Consider the following 19,448-nt stretch of genomic DNA (forward strand, 5'->3'; position numbering starts at 1 on the left):
TGGCCAGGCTGGTCTGGAACTCCTGGCCTCAAGTGATCCACCTGTCTCTGCCTCCCAAAGTGTTGGAATTACAGGTGTGAGCCACCGTGCCCTGCCCTAAAGAGATCTTTTAATTTCAAAAGAAAAACATGTTTGTTGGAGGAAAGAAATAAACTAAACAAAACTGTAAAAAGTAAAAGCCCCTCTCCTAGTTGTTGAGTTTATCAGTTTACTTAAAAAATGGCTGTGGCTTATGCCTGTAATCCCAGCACTTTGGGGGGCTAAGGCGGGAGGATCACTTGAGACCAGCAGTTTGAGACCATCCTGGGCAACATAGCAAGACCCATCTCTCCAAAAAAACAAAACAGAACAAAAAAAAATTTGCCAGGTGTGATGGTGCACATCTGTAGTCCTGGCCACATGGGAGGCTAAGGCAAGAAGACTGCTTGAGCCCAGCAGTTCGAGGCTGCTGTGAGATATGATCCCACAACTGCACTTGAGCCTGGGTGACAGCGCAAAATCCTGTCTCTAAAAACAAAAACAAACAAAAAAAGGCATCTTACTTTGTATGTGGTCCTGCAAGTTTTTTCAATTAATGTCAATGACTTTTAATTGTTTTCTTGGTTATCTAACAAGAACCAATAGAAGATCTTTTAAAATTAAATGTCATAGAAAATTCTTTCAACCAACTCAGTTTAATTCTAAGCAGCTTCATGATAAAAAAAAACTTCCGTATATTTCCCAGTAATAAGAGGTTATTGTACATCAAAAACAAAGAAGGGTTGCAACACTTACTGATATATTGTAGTTTAATAAAACATAGTTTATACAGTTCATTGAAAAAGTATTTTAATACAAACGCCACTTATATGCAAAACCAAATGTAGATATTCTTGTTTATAAAAATTCTTGATTTCTCTAGAACACTAAGATGCTACCTCAATAGAGATTGCTTCACATTTTCCAGTTTCTTGATCTGTGCATGTCACATGTAAAGATCCATCCCTAAACAGACAAAAAAATAAAGAACATTTCATAAGCTCATGTTATAAAAACAAAGTCTGTAACAAGTTACTTGAGGGCTTTCAGTAAACAAGGGTTAATTTTAATTTTCAAAAGAAGGGTATTAATGTAAAGAATACACACAATCTCAGTGTCTGTAAATTTAGTAAGTATCATATGTTATATTTAGCTAGTTATTCTTAGGAACTTCCTTCCAGACCACTAAGATCATGGTTATATTTCTTGAAAACCCATGATGACAAACACCTTAGGTTTAAGACTTTATATAAGCTCCAGATGCAGCATGCTATTTTCAAGACTAGGTCAAGGCAAACTCACCCTGATGAATTCTATATTCTTGCTATGTATCGTTTATGGAGTAAGTTGTCTTTTAAGTTTAATTTGGAAAGGATTTACTTGTAATACATAGTAGTATGGATAGCTTGTGGTTAGGAAAATGGCAATAGCTGAAATTAATTCGTAAATTATTTTTCTTAGAAAAATTTTGCATTTAAATTTTCTAAATTTCTTAGAAAATTTAGCAATAAAGAAACAAACTTACCCTTTCACAGGGCAAATAGTAACAGTTATATAAACTTTAGAAAATTATACTAGAAATTGGTAAATTACATCTCAACTGAGCACACATCAGTTTCTTAGGTTGATGATAGCCAAAATAAAGAATTCCTAAAATATTCAAGATGGAAATGACTTTTCTTTGTAAAATATAGTAATTTTGGGGGCAAAAAATGTAATTCACTGATAAAAACCTCTGTAGGTTTTTAATGTTTTTTCTAGAATGACAGTGAAAAAATCAATAAAATCAAAAAATAGTCAAGTATCAAATTGAATTTTCTTAACAACAGAAGTTTAATTTTTTTACCTTTTCATAGTAAGAACAGCTAATATATCACGTAATCCATTCTCTTTTTTATCTAAATCCTGGAGTACAACCTGTTTATGCAAAAACAATATGAAGAGAATTCAGCATTTTGACATAAATGAACTGATGTATCAATTATTGCAATGGACCAAAGCTTATTTACCACTGAAACAAACCTTTTTAAAATAGGGCAGTTTTCAATTCTCCTACCACTGAATCAGAATTCAGAGAATAGGAGTGAAGCTTTTGTTAAGCTGAAATGTCTCCCCCAGAAGGAGGGCCCATAAGATAACTAATGCATTTGTCCCTTCTAAATGTCATGTCCTAGATTAAAATGATTTTTTCTAAGATGTACTATTAGTCTCAGAAAATAAAGGCTACTTTTCTTTTTTGGTAAGTAAGCCATTCCCAGTAACATGCAAATTATAATTTGGCAACCTTTCTATATATACTTTAAAAAAAAAATCAAGCATTTTAAATACACTTGGAAAACCACCTACTTAAAAACATGGCAAACTCTTTTGTACAACTAAGATTATATCTGTAAGTAAGAGATGGTAATGAATTTACTATAAAATTCCTCAGTTTCCTAAAGAATAGTATATCAAGAAACCAGATATGGAATTCTGCAGTGACTTTAGGCTTAGCCAAGCTCAAGTTTAATAACCTAAGTTATACTAAGTACCTTGTTTTACTCATTTGTAAAATAACGTTAGAACAGATGGGAACTCTGAAAGATTCTCTTCCAAATTCAGTGTTACGTGGCTAACTCTCCTCCTGGCATCTTTAAGTTAGGATATAGTAGCAGCAGCTGTGGAGTCTCAGAGAGGATGTGAAGAAAAAGGTAATGGAAGTGTGAGAGAAGAGCGAAGGAAATACTAGGACTGCCATCTGAGTTCAAAAACCTGGTGCATGGGAAGGTTCTTAGACACACACAAACCAATTCATGTGGAAGTGCTTTTCAAACTTTACCAATAGATTCCAAGTTGGTAAGTCTGAGGTGCAGCCCAGGCATGTTATGCATGTGTGTGTTTTCATTACTCTTTTGTTGGAATTAGAAAATAAATATGTGGCCAGGCATAGTGGCTCATGCCTGTAATCCCAGCAGTTTGGGAGGCTAAGGCAGGCAGATCACCTTAGGTCAGGAGTTCGAAACCAGCCTGGTCAACATAGTGAAAGTGTCTCTACTAAAAACACAAATATTAGCCAGGCGTGGTGGTGCATGCCTGTAGTCCCAGCTACTCAGAAGGCTGACTGAGGCAGGAGAATCAGCTGAACCCATGGGGTGGAGGTTGCAGTGAGCTGAAATCATGTCACTGCACTTTGGCCTGGGTGACAGAGCAAGCTGCCGTCTCAAAAAAAAAAAATTAAATATGTGAACTAAAGATATGTATCTCTTTACACACACACACACACACGATACCTCATCACTAATAAACACCCTGTCTTCTCAAAAAAGCTAGGCATTCTGGACTTCTCTGAATGTGCATATATTTTTTAAAAAACAATACTGCTTTGGGAGGCCGAGGCGGGCGAATCATGAGGTCAGGAGATTGAGACCATCCTGGCTAACACGGTAAAACCCCATCTCTACTAAGAATACAAAAAATTAGCCAGGCGTGGTGGTGGGTGCCTGTAGTCCCGGCGACTCGGGAGGCTGAGGCAGGAGAATGGTGTGAACCTGGGAGGTGGAGCTTGCAATAAGAATGAGCCGAGATGGTGCCACTGCACTCCAGCCTGGGCAACAGAGCGAGATTCTGTCTCAAAAAAAAAAAAAAAGTACATTCTTTTTTGTTACCTATATTTAATTTGTACTATAAAAGTAATTCATGCTCATGTCCTGTGCTGTTTGTAAAAAATTCAGTATAAAGTGTCAGAAGTCAAAAAAACCCTCTTGGTACCTACAAACTTATTTACCTACTGTGAAGTTTCTGGAATATGGTTTAAGTACCTATATATATTTTCTGTATAAATGCATGGATATCTGAAAATGCACCCCTACTCAAACACCACCTCCTCACACACACTCATGCTCCCAGACTTTTTTTTTTTTTTTTTTGAGACGGAGTCTCGCTGTGTCTCCCAGGCTGGAGTGCAGTGGCGTGATCTCGGCTCACTGCAAGCTCCGCCTCCCGGGTTCACGCCATTCTCCCGCCTCAGCCTCCCAAGTAGCTGAGACTACAGGCGCCCGCCACCACGCCCGGCTAGTTTTTTGTATTTTTAGTAGAGACAGGGTTTCACCATGTTAGCCAGGATAGTCTCGATCTCCTGACCTCGTGATCCACCCGCCTCAGCCTCCCAAAGTGCTGGGATTACAGGCTTGAGCCACCGCGCCCGGCCCAGACTTTTTATTTAGATACAAATGGCATTGTAATACAAATACTGTGCTGCAGTCTATGTGTGTGTGTGTGTGTGTGTGTGTTTTAATGCAACTGCATTTCTCAGACATGTTTCTAAGTAAATAACATGGCTCTACCTCACTCTTCGTAAAGCATACAGAGGGTCATATAGTATGAGATAGGCACATGGTATTTTAAAAAAGCAAACCTATCTTGTCTCAGAGGCAGCATGGCACAATCGGAAGAGCATGTCATGGGCTCAGAAATGAAACCAACTTGAGGAGAAACCCTAGCTTGACCAAGAAAATAAAGGTTATTTGCTATCACAGGCCAACTTCTTAATCATCTATAAAATGCATACAATAATGTGCATTTAGCATGAACCAAAAAATAAAATTCTCCCCTTCCACTTACCTAACTACCAAGGGAGGCCAAGAGCACAACAAAGAAGCAGTCTAAATACCCAGAACTCTTTCAAATTAAAATTGCCTATTTCTTCCCTCTTTCAAAAATGAGTATACACAAGTTCATTTTCAGAAATGAGCCTTCATAAAATCCTTCATAAAAATGTATTTGGTGTCCTTTATATATATACATTTTGTATTAAGATACTGAACTGAAATCTAATCCAGAAAGCAAAGTTGAACAGTTTAATGTGTCTAACTTTATGTATTTACCTGTGCAAACTTGGTTTCCTCTTTGGCAGAGTTCTTCCCGTCAGACTCATAGAGTTCAAGGCACACTGAAGATATGCTTCCAGGAGCTTGCAATGTGTGTTGTCTTCGAGCTGGCAAAGGAGTCCCTGATGGAAACAGCACTGTGAATCTACTGGCTCCTGATTCGTCCACACCCTAGTTAGCAGGAAACAAGGTGCATACTCTTTGGTATTTATCTTTACAATTGAAAAAAAATCTTCCCATTATAAATGAGATATATATTCCTTATTGATAATCAGGACACTAGGCAAAGAGAAGAAAATAGAAATAATCCTAAATCCCACTCCACTGTATTTAAAAATATATTGAAACATACCTCTATCTATATTAACTTATGATTAATATTATACCTAACTTTTATTTTTCTAAAAAACTAGCAGGTTAGAGAAATATTAACTAAAAGAATATAAGACATTCCTTAAAAGTAGGATTATAAACCTAAATTTAAAACCTCTGCCAGTATACAGGGTTTTATTGTAACATCATGCTATGTATAAAAACTTACGGCAATTAATTTACTATTTTTAAGGAAAGTATAGAAAAGCTAAACATACTTCAACTAGTATTGAAAAGCTAAACATACCTTAACTAAAATATCTCTGGCTGAACACTCTATCATAAGAGAGTCTTCCACCAACAGGTTTTCTTTCCCAATAAGAATTCCTGCTTCTATAGCTGCACCAATAGGGATCACTTCATCAGGAGGGATAGAATTGAGAAGCTCAACAGCTGGGAAAAGATCTTTAATCAGTTGCTGTAGCTTTGGGATTCGAGAAGACCCTCCGCAAAGGACAACCTAGAGAATAAAAATAATTTTCAGTTGTTTACTTTTAGAAGAATGCAGTGTCTCAAAATTAAGTGTAATAGACTGAGTCATCTTCATCGTGTGTCAAGATAAAATACAAAAAAAGCCTATATATTAACATGTTATATTTAACCTATAAATACATAAACATATATATTTAACGTATTATAGATATTTAACATATTCTTTACTCACAACAAAATTTAAAATGAGGAAATCTCACCATTACAAAATACAGTAGAGCTACATATGTGGTTCATAATACTGTGCAAAAGAGGCTTAACCACAAAGTCACTTGAATAGAAAATATATCAATATTTTGTACTAAGGTTTTTTTTTTTTTAAAGTTTGAATCTTAAAGAATTTTTGTGACAAATATTGCTATTCTCTCTTAGTGAAAACTGTGCCATAAACTTCTTTGCCTTTACCATAGAAGAATGTTAAGTTTCTTGAGGAAAAAGAGCTGTTTTATACAACTGCATTTCAAATGGCTGATACCATTGATTAAATCTTTTGCCTGAAGAACTTCATATAAAATTGCTTCTTTAAATTGTAAATCCCTTAAGTTGCTCATTGATTCATCCACTGAACACTTATGATTCCACGGGCATTCAGAGTATTGGATTAATATATAACCTAAGAAGGGAAATCAACAGCCACTTCCTATTTCACAGTCTTTATGGATGATCTCACTGCTCACTGAGGCAGAGGACCAACTGATGAAAGCTAGGCCTCTTTCACATTCAGTATGAAGTAATGAGGGATACCCTATGCATCTCCAGGTGTGAGCATGAGGAACATTAGCTGAAGGAATTTTTTTTTTTTTTAAAGTAGGTTTTCCTTGGCAAAGATCTTGAAAAGATCAGTTTGGAGTAAGTAAAAAGAGCAATCTTCTCTAAATTTTATGATCCCAGGTAAATACCAGGAGAACAAAAATGCAGAATATGCCTTTTCAAATATCTCATATTCAACATCAAAAAAGCTTTATTAATAAATAGTAAGTGGTGCTATGCAAAAAACAAAGAAAACAAACAAAACAACCAACCTTGGAAAATATTGACTTTTTATTTATTTATTTTTTTTTGGAGACAGAGTCTTGCCTTGTCACCCGGGCTGGAGTTGCAGTGGTACAGTCATAGCTCACTGCAGCCTCACATTCCTGGGCTCCAGCGATGCTCCAGTGATCCTCCTGCTTCAGTCTCCCGAGTAGCTGGGACTATAGGGATGTGCCACCACACCCAGCCAACTTTTTTTGGGAAATCCAAGATACAGGTACCAGCAATGTAGACCATTCTGAGGTCTCTTTTCGTGGCTTGTAGGTGGCCACCATCCCACCGTGTCCTCACACGACCTCTTTTTTGGTACACTTTGGTGGGAGGGGGAGGGAGGGCGGTCAGAGCCAGCTTTCTTCTCATGACAACAATAATTCTATCGGATCAGGGCCCACCTCTGTAACTCCAATTAACCTTCATTACTTCCTGAGATGTCTCATTTCTAAGGCCTTCTAAGTAAGTTCAAGCACCTGAGTCAAAATAGATTAAACTCCCTATTTCTTTGAATGCATCTCAGGAGTTGTTAAAGAGGGTAAGAGTGAGAGAGGCAGAAAGGCAAAAAAGAAGAGGAGCGGGGAGAAGCAGCAGACACAGCTGCCTCTGCTTATAATGTCACAACCTTAGAAGAGGTTATTAAGAGCAAGTCATGCTCTGTGGACACAAGAAGGGAGGTGGAAAGAAGAAACATCAGAAAAGGACTAAGCCAGGGTTAGGGGGCAGGATTGTTATACTCAGTTTATGATAGACACCTTGTTCAGATGATGCCTGAGAATCATATGCCTCTGATTCCCCATAGAGACGACTTGGGACCTACTGATAATCAGTGGTCCTGAAGAGGCCACTGACAGCTTCTCACCCAGAGATGAGAGGATGAGATGGAGCCAAGCAGCTAAGGCACTCCTTTAAACCAGTGCCACTAAAAACTAGGACTGCTCCCCTTTTCAGTGTTTATGTTAAAAGGGGTCAGTTCGTTCAGACGATATAGGTCAGGTAGAGAAGCCTGAAATGGTCCATCTAACCTTTCATGCTCAGTTAGCATAAATAATATAAAAATTATAAATTATTGCAGAAAAATAAAAAAAGAATACCTCCTCATAACCAAGTAAGGTATATCCCAAGTATACAATGATAGTTCCATATTAGGAAATTATTTATTCATTATATAGCTTTAAGATAAATATTAAAAAAACCCATAAGATCATCTCACTGGTGTCCAACACACATGTAAAAATACAACACCCACTTCATATTAAAATTCCTTTAAAAATAGAAAAGGCCAAGTGCAGTGGTTCATACCTGTAATCCCAGCACTTTGGGAGGCCGAGGTGGGCGGATCTCTTGAGCCTAGGAGTTCAAGACTAGCCTGGGCAACATGGTGAAACTCCATCTCCACAAAAAATACAAAAATTACCCAAGTGGGTGTGGTGGCATGCGCCTGTGGTCCCAGCTACTTGGGAGGCTGAGGTGGGAGGATCACCTGAGCCTGGGAGTTCGAGGCTGCAGTGAGCCGTGATTGTGCCACTACACTCCAGCCTGGATGACAGATGACAGAGTGAGAACCTCGAAAGAAAGAAAGAAAAGAAAGAAAAGAAAGAAAAGAAAGAAAGAAAGAAAGAAAGAAAGAAAGAGAGAGAGAGAGAGAGAGAGAGAGAGAGAGAGAGAGAGAGAGAGAGAGAGAAAGAAAGAAAGAAAGAAAGAAAGAAAGAAAGAAAGAAAGAAAGAAAGAAAGAAAGAAAGAAAGAAAGGAAGGAAGGAAGGAAGGAAAGAAAGAAAGGAAAGAAGGCTGGGCACAGTGGCTCACGCCTGTAATCCCAGTACTTTGGGAGGCCGAGGCGGGAGGATCACGAGGTCAGGAGATCGAGACCATCCTGGCTAACACAGTGAAACCTCGTCTCTACTAAAAATACAAAAAAATTAGCCAGGAGTGGTGATGGGCGTCTGTAGTCCCAGCTACTCGGGAGGCTGAGGCAGGAGAATGTTGTGAACCCGGGAGGCGGAGCTTGCAGTGAGCCAAGATGGCGCCACTGCACTCCAGCCTGGGCGACAGAGCAAGACTCCGTCTCAAAAAAAAAAGAGAGCTTTCTCAATATGATAAAATATATTTATTAGGGCCACATCCGGTGGCTCATGCCTGTAATCCCAGCACTTTGGGAGGCCAAGGCAGGCGGATCACGAGGTCAGGAGATCGAAACCACCCTGGCTAACACGGTGAAACCCCGTCTCTACTAAAAATACAAAAAAGTTGGCTGGGCGTGGTGGTGGGTGCCTGTAGTCCCAGCTGCTGCGGAGGCTGAGGCAGAAGAATGGCATGAACCCAGGAAGTGGAGCTTGCAGTGAGCCGAGATCGCCCCCCTGCACTCAAACCTGAGTGACAGAGCAAGACTCTGTCTCAAAAAAGAAAAAAAAAAAATCTAGTTCTTTTTCTTTTCTCTGTCGCCAGGCTGGAGTGCAGTGGTGCAACCTCTGCTCACTGCAACTTCCGCCTCCCGGGTTCAAGCGATTCTCCTGGCTCAGCCTCCCAAGTAGTTGAGACTACAGGCATGCACCACCACGCCCAGCTAATTTGTGTATTTTTAGTAGAGACGGGGTTTCACCATGTTGGCCAGGATGGTCTCGATCTCTTGACCTCGTGATCCACCCGCCTTGGCCTCCCAATGCGCTGGGGTTACAGGCGTGATCCACGGACCCCAGCCGATAAAATCTATTTCAAACCAATTACCAGTAATCAATGTTTGTTGGTAACAGTCTAATAGTATTCCCCTAGTAAAATCAACAAAAGAAGGAAGTCCAGCATTCACAAAAATATTTACGTTCTGGCCAGGCATAGTGGCTCATGCCTGTAATCCTAGCACTCCGGGAGGCTGAGATGGGTGGACTGCTTGAGCCCAGGAGTTCGAGACCAACCTGGACAACATACAGAGACCCTGTCTCTAAAAAAATATATCAAATAGGCACACATCTGTAGTCCCGGCTACTCAGGAGGCTGAGGCAGGAGGGTGGCTTGAGCCTGGGAGATGGGGGTTGCAGTGATGTGACACTGAGCCACAGCATTCCAGCCTGGGCTTCTGTTTGTTTTATATTTGATTGCTATAATCAGAACTTACTTTTTTTTTTGGACAGAGTCTCAAACAAAAGGGACACATATTAGAGAAATGTCTTCCCACTTACAGATATATCTTCTCCCAGCACCCCCAGCCACCCCATTTTCCTGTTGCTCTTGTAACACAACTTGAGAGTTGTCTACACTTGTTTCCAACACCTCACCATTCATTCAATACTAAACCCGCTCCAGTAAGGCATTTCTCTCCACAGCTCCCCTACAATTGCTCCGACCAGCCATTCAACATTGCCAAGTCCAAGGGTCAATCCTCAAGAAGGTTAAGCCTCAACCTGCTAGACCTCCAGCATCACAGGGCAGTTGCTCTCTCCCTTCCTTAAGGACATGTTTTTGCCTGTCTTCCTGGTTCTCTTCCTTCCTCACTGGCTGGTCCGGAATCCCCTATGCCAGATGCCCTTCTGGCTTGCAATTGTCCCAAGATCCCGTCCTGGGATCTCTTCTCTATTGTGGCTGTGCTTCCCCCGTGGGTACACTTGTCCAGTTTCACAGCTTTAAAGAGCACATGTGTGAACAAATGTGTCTCTAGCCCAGACCCCTCTCCCCAAATCCAGACCCCTACATCGATCTACAGTGAACTCTTCACACTGAGGCCACAATGCTGCTTCTGGGAATATGGGCCCTAGCTTCCTTGCCAAGTTCACCTCTGTCCACCGTCTCCCTGGCTCACTCAATTTGGCCCGTGTTACCCTCCCTGCTGCTCCTCAGGCATCACTCACACTTATACCTGCTGTTCCTCTGCCTGGGACACTGGTAGATATTCACATGGCTTGTTCTATGACTTCACTTCATTCAGGACTCTGATCAAAAGCCACCTCCTCAGAGGGGGCTCTGACCTGAAAAATCACCCTCTGTCACTAGCTAGGCCCTTATCCTGCTTAATTTTCTTCATAATATTTATCACAATTGGGCATTACTTTATCTGATTCATATTACCTGTATGTCCTCACTATATTGTTCATTCTATGAAGGCAAAGACTTTGCCATAGTTACTACTGTATCCCAGGTGTCTAGAATCTGCCTAGCGTAGAATAGGTGTGCTCAATAATTATTTGTGGGTTAATCAGTAAAATAAGTTTGAATGTATGCCTAGGAAATTCAGAAGAATCCATTAAAAATCAATAATTTTTTTTTTAAATCAATAATTAAAAGAGTTTACAAAGTGACAAAATGTAAGGTAAATAAGCAAAATCACCAGGTACCTTGTTTATCAGCAAAAACAAATTAGAAAACTAAAGTATTAAAAAATGTCATTCACAAGAGCAATAATCCCATAACACTCAGCAATAATTTAATAGTAAATATTAAGAAAACAAGGAAGTGTTAAAGAAGATTTAAATAGACACCAACTTTGTGACTAGGAAACTAAATATTCTAAGTTATTACATCATCCCAAGTTATTTTATAAACAATGCAACTATGTCAAAATAACAATGAGACTTTATGTAAGTTGAAAAAAATAATTCTGAAGCTCTCTGAGAAAAGAACTGTAAACAAAGAGAACTTTAAAATTACAATGTTAACAATTAAGGTTTACATCTACTCAGAAAGTAAATTGCTTTTTGGTGAGCAATTTGATAACAAATACTAAAAGTCTTAAAATCTAGGATTTACTCCTGAATTTTATCCTCAAGAAATTGAGGACATCCACTGAGTTACAAAGACTGTTGTATAACATACACATCCAACATACAGAATGGGTGTTATGAAGGATGGTACATCAATGCAATGAAATACTATGAAGCTATTAAAATTGCAGCTATAGAACCCAGGAGCTTGGTTAAAACACAGGGATTAACCACATTCATTTATCTAAGCTCCCTTTCACAAAAGCCCACTACGCTGACAACAACGGGATTTAAGAAGGTATAAAGACAGAAAGGCAAAATAAATGGAAGAGAAATCTTGAGTTTGAGATTTCAACAAATTTTGGAAGCTAGCAAGAGGTAACTCAGATGAAGTTTGAGATAACTGAAAAAAGGCAGGGTAGTATGACGCATAGGATTCCAGGTACCAAACTCCACAGAAAGCGAGGGTGAAGCACAGAAGTGAAAACACAAGGGCTGGAAAACACACATGTGGAGTGGCTGCACCCGCCTCCACCGCCAGCTGCTCCCCTCACCTAAATAGGTGGCCACCTGCACCTTCTCCCACATCAGGGAGGGAGGTCGTCAACACACAGTGATAGAACTTAAGATACAAAGATACAGCACAAACCGGGGTGGGGCATGGTGCTGAAAACAAGAGGGAAGAAGGGAAAAGTCTGCACATTCAAGAGTAGGAACCCTGAAGCTCTCTGCTCTCAGACCAGAAACCTGTCCCCCTCAAGCAAAAGATAAGAGAATTTCTTCCAAAAAAAGCCAAACTCTCCTCATACTAGACCCCCAGGTACTAAAATGAGAAGGCAATGGTCACAAGCATGAAGAGCACGGGTGATGGAGACAGGCAGCCTGAGTTCCGGTCCTTGCCTCACCATGTAAGTGCCAGCCTCATGACTGCGGGGCATATTACTTCACCTCTCTGGAAACCTCTTAGTTTCCTCATCTGAAAATGGAGATAAAAGCACCTACCTCCTGGAGCTTGTGTGAGGATTAAATGTTTTAATACATGTAAATCCCTATCATTCACTCCCCATTCCCTGTAAGAGGATTACCCATCCGACTCACTCCCACAACTTGGTAGGTGGGGTATATCTCTCTGCCCCACTGTCATACCCACTGTGACACTGAATGTGTACGCACTGACATGCACCTATCTAATCTGAGGCCCAGGCAGCTGCTCCTGTGGTCTGGGTCCTAGAATAGGAAGTGGAAAAGAGCCCCAGCAGTAGACCTGCAGCCCCCTGCAGCTGCCCACCTGTAACCTAAGTGTTGCAGAAAACCGCTGAGCGTTGAGGGTTGTTTTCTCACTGTACCAAGGTCAACACACTAACAAGACAATTTCATATTATTAAGTTCTCAAAAGCCTGTGTCTTAGAAACATCTGGAGAGGGAATCTCTAACAACATTTTCAAACCTAAAACTATTCCGCCTCAATTCAAGCGACTGAGAATTGGACTATGAGGTGATAATGAAATGATGGGGCTTCGTGACCAATTGAGTAAGAAAGGGAACTGATGCTTGTCACGATATGCAACAGGCTGTGCCACAGACATTTCATTTAACCCTTGTAGCAACCCTATAGAGTAAGTTATACTTACAATACTTACTTGTAAGGTAAATATTATCACTCTCATAAGAAGAGAAAGTAAGGCTCAGGAAATGAAGAATTTTGCCCAGTCTAGAACTATTAGAACCATGAGGCTTCATGTTTAGATGAGTCTGTCTCCAAGCCCTGCACCTTCCACCACTGTTTTACTAACATCATATGACTTGCCTCCCAGCCTTCAAACACCTGGCAAAATGCCTGCCACATTGTGTTAAAATATATATATATATACACACACACACATATATATATACTTATTGAACTACACTACAAAAAATATTTATCACAACATAGCAGACATCAAAAAAACTAAAAACATAAAACTGTCAAACTATAGACAAGTTAAAAGAAAAGTATATTTCATATTTGCCATACATCCAAGCAAAGCAGCTGCAGGAAACAGAGTCAAAGATCAAGAGTAAGTCAAACACACTCCTCCCTAGCAGGACCAAAACTAAACAGCGAAGTAAATGCCTCAAAGAAAGATTGCTGTACATGATAGCTAATATTCCAATTATGTAAAGTATTTGCACAAGTTTAAAAAAAAAGATTTAAATGATCAAATAGGCAAATAATATGAGATAAAAATTTACACCAAGGAGACACAAAATTAAATAAACATTTAAGAAAAATCCTCTGACCAGGCGCAGTGGCTCACACCTGTAATCCCAGCACTTTGGGAGGCCAAGGCGGGTGGATCACGAGGTGAGGAGATCGAGACCATCCTGGATAACACGGTGAAACCCCATCTCTACTAAAAATACAAAAAATTAGCCGGGCATGGTGGCTGGCGCCTGCAATCCCAGCTACTCGGGAGGCTGAGGCAGGAGAATGGCATGAACCCAGGAGGTGGAGCTTGCAGTAAGCAGATATCACACCACTGCACTCCAGCCTGGGCGACAGAGTGAGACTCCGTTTCAAAAAAAAAAAAAAAAAAAGAAAAAGAAAAAAGAAAATACTCTAGTAGCCAATGAAATATAAAGTGAAAAGATCTTTTTTCAACAGTCAATTGGAAATTTATCTTTAAATGCTATAACTCAGTGTCGACAAGGCTATAGTAAAATGTATACTGTTATATATTGCTGATGGGAATATTAGTTAATTCAATTCTTTTGGAAAGTAACTTGAGGTAAAAATAGTCTTAAGCTATTTTTATTCTTGACCTAGTATTTTACTTTGGGAATCTACTCTAAGGAATAATCCTAAATATGATAAATGCCTCTGTATAAAGACAGGCATCATTCTCTTACAAGGGAGGAAAAAACCCAAACCCAGGTGTCTACAACAGGACCACAGTGAAAAATTTACAGTGCGTTTCCTTTTTTCGGACATTAGCAATCTATTCCAAATTGTGTTTATAAAGACTATAGTAATGTGGGGGGGGGGATTGGTTATATTATATAAATTAGGCAAAATTCAAAACTGTACATACAGAATTAGAACTGTTATTAAAAAAATTCACAAAACTATAGCTAGCAAACACACCTATGCATAGAAGTTACACGAGTTAGAAATACAGCTGCCTTTTGGTATTTTCTGAATTTTCTTACATGAATACTTCTTTAATAATGAAAATTTTAAAAATCATATACATTTTATTTTTATTTTATTTTTGAGATGGGGTCTTGCTCTGTCCCCAGGCTGGGGTGCAGTGGTAGGAATCACGGCTCACTGCAGCCTTGACCCCTGAGCCCAAGTGATCTTCTCACCTCAGCCTCCCAAGAAGCTGAGACCACAGACGCCCACCACCATGCCCAGCTAATTTTTTTTTTTTTTTGTAGAGACAGGGTCTCACTATGAAACAGCCAAGGCTAGTCTTGAACTCTTGGGCTTAAGCAGTTCTCCCTCCTTGGCCTCCCAAAGTGTTGGCATTACAGGCTTGAGCCACTGCACCTGGCTCGTTTTAAATGGATAAAAAGAGTATGTTCAATGAAGAGAAATAATTTTGGGAAAAAAAGAAAATACTAAACATTTGAATTTTTTAGAAAGTCTAAAAATATGTTCCTAAGCAAGGAGCAGGAAGCAGCCTGGTATACTAGTTATGAGTAGACACAGGAACGATACTGGGTTACATCTTGGCTCTACTACTTACCATGTGATCTTCAGGAAGCCACTTAATCTCTGTACCTTGGTGCCTTCACTTACAAAACTAGGATAAATAATAGTGCTTACCTTGGGGATAAATGATAATGCCTACCTCAGAGTTATTGCGAGTATTCAACAAGTTAATATGTGTAGAACTCTTGGAAACAGTGCCTGGCACATAGTAAGTATTCAAATATCTCTCTATCTATGCTTACATATAAAAAATACACTGGAAAGGAATTATTCTGTTTTGCTAGGAAACTGAATATACAAAAATGAGTTCACCAGAGCCATTAATCAAAATTTCATCAATTTTTCCTTATTCATTAACACAATCTAATACTTAAATGCATAAACATATTCTTTCAGTACCAAGAGCTATTTCCTAAATTCCAAGTCTTAAACTATACCTAAAATAACTAAGAAAAATGTAAAAGCATTACCTTGTTGATATCATCTGCTGTAAATCCACTTTGATCTAAGAGTCCTCTGATTGCTTCTATACACTTATTAAAAAGTGGAGAACAAAGAAGTTCAAATCTTGCTCTGTACACACATACACACACACACAGAGAAACACACAGACACAGAAACAAGAGAAAGACAAAACAGGGCTCAGTACAATCAAACAAATATCACTTTTCCTTTTCTTGTGAAGAGTAATGCCAAAACTTAATATGATAGTTCTCTGAATGACAGGTTTACCATCAGAATAAGGTATTAGGTAAGAGTGGTGCAATATCATGGAGAGAGGAGGGTCTAGGTCATTCACCTACATATGTATGAAGATAAAATCAAATTCAAGTGAAAGCCCATCTTGTTTATGGTCTACTTATAAGCTTCCAAAAAATAAAAAATCTAAAAACACATACCCAGCATATAGCATTCCCAACAATAAACCTATTGAACCTAATCAAACCATCATTTGAAAGTTTGTCATTTTTATATGTTAAAACTTTAAAAATTATTTTTAATGATTTTCCTTGACAGTTTGAGACTATGTTGTACATAAGTTTAGTCCCTCTGTACTCCCTGAGAAACTTGAATGCTGGCAGGTAACAAAGTTTTAAGAAAAATTTGTAGTCATGAAAAATGTACTCCCTAATCTTCATACAGAACTTCTTAAATGCAGATGAATGGCTTAAAAATTAATGTTATCTCTCTATTAATATCTATAATCCTTATAGATAGTAAAGCATACTTTTATGGTTGAAATCTTTGTGACAAAGGAAAAATTTCCCTAATGAAAAATTATAAATTTCATTTCCTTCTTAATTACTGATTAACAAAGCAAATATATACCGAGGACATGGACAAACTTAATCCTAAGGAATTCTGGAACTAGGAAAATACACATACTCTATCCAAAAAGAGATTCTAATTCAATGCAATGCCTTTTCTATCTTTTGAGTTGTAGCCTGAACTCTTTCTTCAAAGATCTGGAGCATAGCTGTCCAACAGACCTTTCTGCCAATCACTAGCCACATGACTACTGAACATTTGAACTGCAGTGAGTGCTACTGAGGAACTGCATTTTTAATGTTATCCTAATTAAGTTAAATTTAAGCAGCCACAGGTGGCTAGTGGCTCTCTTGTTGGGCAGTGCAGATCTAGAGCCTTCATGAAGGCCTGGGGAAAATGAAGAAGCTAAACTAAACAGATGAAAAGAGAATTTAACCAAATACAGTCAGTAGAATCCTAAAAAAATAAGATCCTACAGACGTGGAAATTTTCACTATGCTTCCAAGTCACCTATTATGTTGTTGAGGGGTCTGAATAGGCTGTATCATTATTATTAGCAAATATGCAACACAAAGACTACAGCACTTCCTCCCTTTGTACTTTATCACTTGTAGGATCTAGGTTGAAGGTTCTAGGATGCCTTCACACACTCCTAATTGTAGCCATAAAATAACAGGGCAAGCAATCACAACTGATGTAATTACTCGGGTAACAGCTACTTAGTCTGACAAAAACTGGACCCCAAAAGTAAAGACATTATAGATGGTTGACAAATTTCAAACAAACAAAAACCCAAAGTAAGAAAATTATACCTAAACAAACATGTTCTTGGAATTTTTTTAAAAAGTTTTTTGAACTTCAGTTTTACCTGGACACATTGCAATCAAAATCTTGACCTTCATATAATGAGTCAAGAAAACAGTTGGCACTTCCCAAGGTTGACAAAGAATGTTTCGCTACTTCAGCACTGTTCATCAATTTCATCATGGCTCGCGCATTTCCTTTCACATCGTGTTTGAAGGATCTAAATTAAAAACATAGCCTTTGAGGTTTAAAATTACTGGGCCATTTACAATATTGTAACCAAAATTTGGATAATCCTTATTAAACAATAATAAATTAGTGAATCAGGCCAGGTGCGGTGGCTCACGCCTGTAATCCCAACTTTGGGAGGCTGAGGCGGGTAGATCACCCGAGGTCAGGAGTTCAAGATCAACCAGGGTCAACATGGCGAAACCTCATCTCTACTAAAAATACAAAATTAGCTGGGTGTGCATGCCTGTAATCCCAGCTACTTGGGAGGCTGAGGCAGAAGAATCGCTTGAACCTGGGAAGTAGAGATTGTAGTGAGCCAAGATTGCACCACTGTACTCCAACCTGGGCGACAAGAGCAAAACTCTGTCTCTAAATAAATAAATAAATAAAATAAATAATAAATTAGTGAAACAATATTTTATTCCAGATTTCAGTATTTCTCTTCGAATCCCTCTAAACTTTCCTAAAACACTCTGTGCAATTAAAGGGGTCACCTCAAGAAAAATGAAGTACCAATTTCCTTAATACTCTGAATTGCTATATTACATAACCATGAACTGCTGCATTATGTAATTGTAATAATAGGCTGTACTCTGAAGAAAGTGGAGTAGATACCACCCTTTCCCAGGTGAGGCACAGAGGTTAAAGGAGATTTATGTAACTGCGTCAAAGTCTCCTATTTTACCCTTTATAATCACAGCACAATCACTGTTTAATGGCATAAAATTATTTGTCAAGCATTAAAAAGAAAAAAAAAACCCTACAAGTCTTTCTTCACATAAATTTGACACATACAACAAAATATGTAAAATTACATTCCACCATCTCCAATATGAGTTCATTTTTAAAACTTCTTACTAAATAGTGATGAATGACTTTGTTTAAACAACATCTATTTTATAACAAAAAGCAATATAGATCTTTATCAAACAAGTGAGACATTATGACTTTTTCAAGACTTCTTCAACCAATTAGGTCAAACTGGCTAAAATACCATTTCAATTACTTTTTTTTTTTTTTTAGAGCAGCAATACCCAAAAAGTATAACCTTTACATATTTGACTTTTGTAACATCCAAAAGGGTTAGAATTTTGGAGTAATTATACTCAGTAACAAGGCTGAAATATTCCTAGCAGCAGATGAGTAATTAAGATAAATACTCTGTAAGACAATAACTTACTGGAATATGAAGATAATGTAATGGAATCTTCACCAGAGCCAAACTTTTAAAAACTGTTCAGAAGGCAATGAAGCCTCAGTACCTATACACTCCTTTATCCAGACAGAAGAGCACCACGTGAAGAATTAAAATCCAAGTTCATGCAGTTCAGTATCTAATGGTCTCTTTACACTAAGTGAAAAATCCAAGCACACTGCACTAGGCAGCCTGGCCTCTGAATTGCCTGGACAGGACATTATAACTCTAGATATGAAAATATCCAGTTTCTAAGCAATGAAAAAAACTACATCCTGCTTTGCAGCAGGATAACTTAAAATAAATTAGGAAAAAAAATAAAATATCTGAAGGAAAACCTCAATCAGAAGGTATTATTCAGGCCATTAATACTCACCTCTGGAACTCAGAAGCTAGATACTGTGCTAAGGTTTCTGTGAAATGTGCACCACCGATGTTATCATCAGTGTTTGTTGAAAGAACCCGATATATTCCACTGTTAACTTCCATGACGCTGAGAGATAAGGATGTTCCTCCAAGCTTAAACACCAAAATATTGCTTCAAGAGAAGATAAAGTTATCAGGGAATAACATTTTAAAACTAAGTTGGATATCAGAAGTCACTTAGTTTAATCCCTTTAAATTACAAATGAGGAAACGGAAAATCTCAGATGAATAACTAAGTTGTCTACAGTCACTTATTGACAAATCAAGCCTAGATTCGAGACGTTCTGCATCCAAATCAAAGTTCTTTTTTACTTAGTCATGTAGATACAACTGTATTCTTCTGAGTAAGGAGTTCAAAACACGAACT

At 38.5% G+C, this 19,448-nt stretch overlaps 1 protein-coding gene across 1 annotated transcript in view; it reads right to left on the reverse strand.

The window, feature by feature from the left end:
• Nucleotides 1–811: 811 nt before the first annotated feature.
• Nucleotides 812–19,448, reverse strand: part of LOC105490645 (heat shock protein family A (Hsp70) member 14) — a 32,656-nt gene continuing 14,019 nt past the window's right edge. The window contains exons 8-14 of the mRNA XM_011756488.2: nt 19,032–19,193; nt 17,294–17,449; nt 15,627–15,729; nt 5,503–5,715; nt 4,881–5,054; nt 1,865–1,935; nt 812–984 (exon numbers count right to left, since the gene is read on the reverse strand). Of these exons, the coding sequence (XP_011754790.1) occupies nt 906–984; nt 1,865–1,935; nt 4,881–5,054; nt 5,503–5,715; nt 15,627–15,729; nt 17,294–17,449; nt 19,032–19,193 (958 nt within the window). The 3' untranslated portion in view covers nt 812–905. The remainder of the gene's footprint in view (nt 985–1,864; nt 1,936–4,880; nt 5,055–5,502; nt 5,716–15,626; nt 15,730–17,293; nt 17,450–19,031; nt 19,194–19,448) is intronic.

This window comes from Macaca nemestrina, chromosome 9, assembly GCF_043159975.1.
Source record: "Macaca nemestrina isolate mMacNem1 chromosome 9, mMacNem.hap1, whole genome shotgun sequence".
NCBI classification, from domain to species: domain Eukaryota; kingdom Metazoa; phylum Chordata; class Mammalia; order Primates; family Cercopithecidae; genus Macaca; species Macaca nemestrina.